Source organism: Numida meleagris, unplaced genomic scaffold (genome assembly GCF_002078875.1).
Source record: "Numida meleagris isolate 19003 breed g44 Domestic line unplaced genomic scaffold, NumMel1.0 unplaced_Scaffold426, whole genome shotgun sequence".
Lineage (NCBI taxonomy): Eukaryota > Metazoa > Chordata > Aves > Galliformes > Numididae > Numida > Numida meleagris.
Genome location: NW_018364645.1, coordinates 33,196 through 35,864, shown reverse-complemented (window position 1 = coordinate 35,864; position 2,669 = coordinate 33,196). Strand labels below are relative to the sequence as shown.

At 60.2% G+C, this 2,669-nt stretch overlaps 1 protein-coding gene across 1 annotated transcript in view; it reads left to right on the top strand.

The window, feature by feature from the left end:
• Positions 1-242: 242 nt before the first annotated feature.
• The window catches only part of LOC110391640 (chromodomain-helicase-DNA-binding protein 3-like), a gene marked incomplete at its 3' end in the record, with an annotated part of 19,972 nt that continues 17,545 nt past the window's right edge, over positions 243-2,669 (top strand). The window contains 2 exon segments of the mRNA XM_021383593.1: positions 243-260; positions 1,691-2,062. Of these exon segments, the coding sequence (XP_021239268.1) occupies positions 243-260; positions 1,691-2,062 (390 nt within the window).

Genomic DNA, 2,669 nt, shown 5'->3' with positions numbered 1-2,669 from the left:
TAAGAGGGGGGGCTTATTGGGATTGGGGTTGTGGGGTTGTTAGGAGGGGGGGTCTTTGAAGTGGGCGTTTGTGGAGTTGTGGGATCATTGGGATGGGGGTGGTTGTTGGGTTATGGGGTCTTTGGGATGGGGGGGTTGTAGGGGATTCATAGGGGTTGTGGGGTCGGGTTGTGGGGGGGTCGTTGGGTTTGATTGGGGAGGGGCACCAGGCTTTACGGGGTGTTGGGTTCTTTGGGGTCTGAATGGGGGAGATCTACAGGGTTTGGCTTTTGGGGGTCAGGGTCTTTTGGGGTTGGGGTCTTTGGGGTTGAGTGGTTGGGGGGCACCAGGGTGTATAGGTTTGGGGTCTTTTGGGGTCTTTGGGATTATGTTATTTGGGCTTGAGTAGTGGGAGGGCACCAAGGTCTACGGGGTTGGGGTCTGTGGGGTATTTGGGGTTGGGGTCTTTAGGATCTTTGGGGTTGAGGCCTCGAGGTTTGGGTAGTGGGGGGCATCGAGGTCTACAGGGTTGGGGTCTTTGGGTCATTGGGGTTTTGGGGGTTTGGAGGTCGTTGGGATTGGGGTCTTTGGCGTCTTTGGAGTTTGGGGTCTTTGAGGTTGGGGTCGTTGGGGTCTTTGGGTTTGAGTGGGGTGAGCACCAAAGTCTACGGGATTGGGGTCTTTGGGGTTGGGGGGTAGGGTTCTACAGGGTTGGGGTCTTTGGGGTTGAGTGGTAGGGGTCTACAGGATTGGGGTCTTTGGCCTTGGGGTCTTTGGGATTGGGTGGTGGGGGCCTACAGGATTGGGGTCTTTGGGGTTGGGTGGCAGGGGTCCACAGGATTGGGATCTTTGGGGTTGGGCGGTGGGGGTCTGCAGGATTGAGGTCTTCGGGGTTGGGGTCTTTGGGGTTGAGTGGTGGGAGTGTGTAGGATTGGGGTCTTTAGGTTTGGGGTCTTTGCGGTTGAGTGGTAGGGGCCTGCAGGATTGAGGTCTTCAGGGGTGGGTGGTTGGGGTCTTTGGGGTTGGGTGGTTGGGGTCTTTGGGGTTGGGTGGTTGGGGTCTTTGGGGTTGGGTGGTGGCGGTCTTTGGGGTTGGGTGGTGGCGGTCTTTGGGGTTGGGTGGTGGCGGTCTTTGGGGTTGGGGTCTTTGGGGTTGAGTGGTGGGGGTCTGCAGGATTGGGGTCTTTGGGTTGGGTGGTAGGGGTCTTTAGGTTTGGGGTCTTTGGGGTTGAGTGGTAGGGGTCTTCAGGCTTGGGGTCTTCAGGCTTGGGGTCTTCAGGCTTGGGGTCTTCAGGCTTGGGGTCTTTGGGGTTGGGTGGTGGTGGTCTTTGGGGTTGTGGTCTTTGGGGTTGGGTGGTGGCAGTCTTGCAGGATTGGGGTCTTTGGGGTTGGGTGGTGGGGGTCTGCAGGGTTGGGGTCTTCGGGGTTGGGTGGTGGGGGTCATACAGGATTGCGGTCTTTGGGATTGGGTGGTGGGGGTCTGCATTATTGGGGTTTTTGGGGTTGAGTGGTGGGGGTCTTTGGGGTTGGGTGGCGGGGGTCTTCAGGATTGGGGCCTTCGGGGTTTTGGGGTCTCTGAGTCTTTGGGCTCATCAGGGTCTTTGGGTTTGAGTGGTGGGGGGCCCCAAGGTCTACACGGTTGTGGGTCTCGGAAGCCGAGCACCCCATCGCTCAGCCCCTTCCTCACCCCCCCGCCCCCTCCCTACTTGTAGGGCGAATCGAAGCGCATCACCCTGGTCCTCCAGCAGCCCCCCGGCGGGGGTCCGGCCCCACCGGGCCAACGCCACGTGGTGCTGGGCAGCCTCCCCGGCAAAATCGTCTTGCAAGGCAACCAACTGGCCGCCCTCGGCCAAACCAAAGGGACGCCGGGCCAACCCGCCAAGGTGGTCACCATCCAGCTCCAGGTCCAGCAGCCCCCCGGCGCGGCGGGCCAACCGGGTGCCCCCCAAAAAATCCAGCTCCTCCAGCAGCCCCCCGGCGCGGCGGGGCAGGCGGCCCCGGTGGCCGTGTCCTCGGTGCCGCAGGTGGTGGGCGGCGCGGGGCAGAGGTTGACGGTGCCGTTGAAGGTGGTGTTGCAACCGCAGGTGGGTGGGTGGGGGGGGGTGGCGCGGGGAAGGGTTGGGTTCTTTTTGGGTCGGAACGAGCGGTTTTTGGGTCCGGGGGGGAGGTGTGGGGCGGTTGGAGTGGGGAGGAGGGAATTTTGGGGAGTTTTGGGTCGGGAGGAGGGAATTTTGGGTTGCGTCGGATTGAGATGAGGGAGGTTTGCGTCGGGATGAGTGGGGTTGGGTGGGGATGAGCCAAGTGTGGGTTGCTGTGGGTCAGGATGAGCGAGGTGTGGGTCGGAGGGAGTAGGGTTGGGTGTTTCGGGGTCGGGGTGAGCGATGTTTGGGTCGGGATGAGCGGATTTGGGTTGCGTTGGATTGAGATGAGGGAGGTTTGGGTCGGGATGAGTCGGGGTGGGTTTTTGGGGGTCAGGATGAGGAGGGTTGGGTTTTTGGGGTCAAGATGAGCAATATTTGGGTTGGGATGAATAGGGTTGGGTTATTCGGGGTCAGGATGGGTGAGATTTGGGGCAGGAGAAGGAGGATTGGGTTTTTTGGGTTGAGATGAGCCATGTTTGGATCATTTTGAGTTGGGATGCCCAACATTTGGATCGAGGTGAGCAACATTTGGGTAATTCTGGGTTGAAAC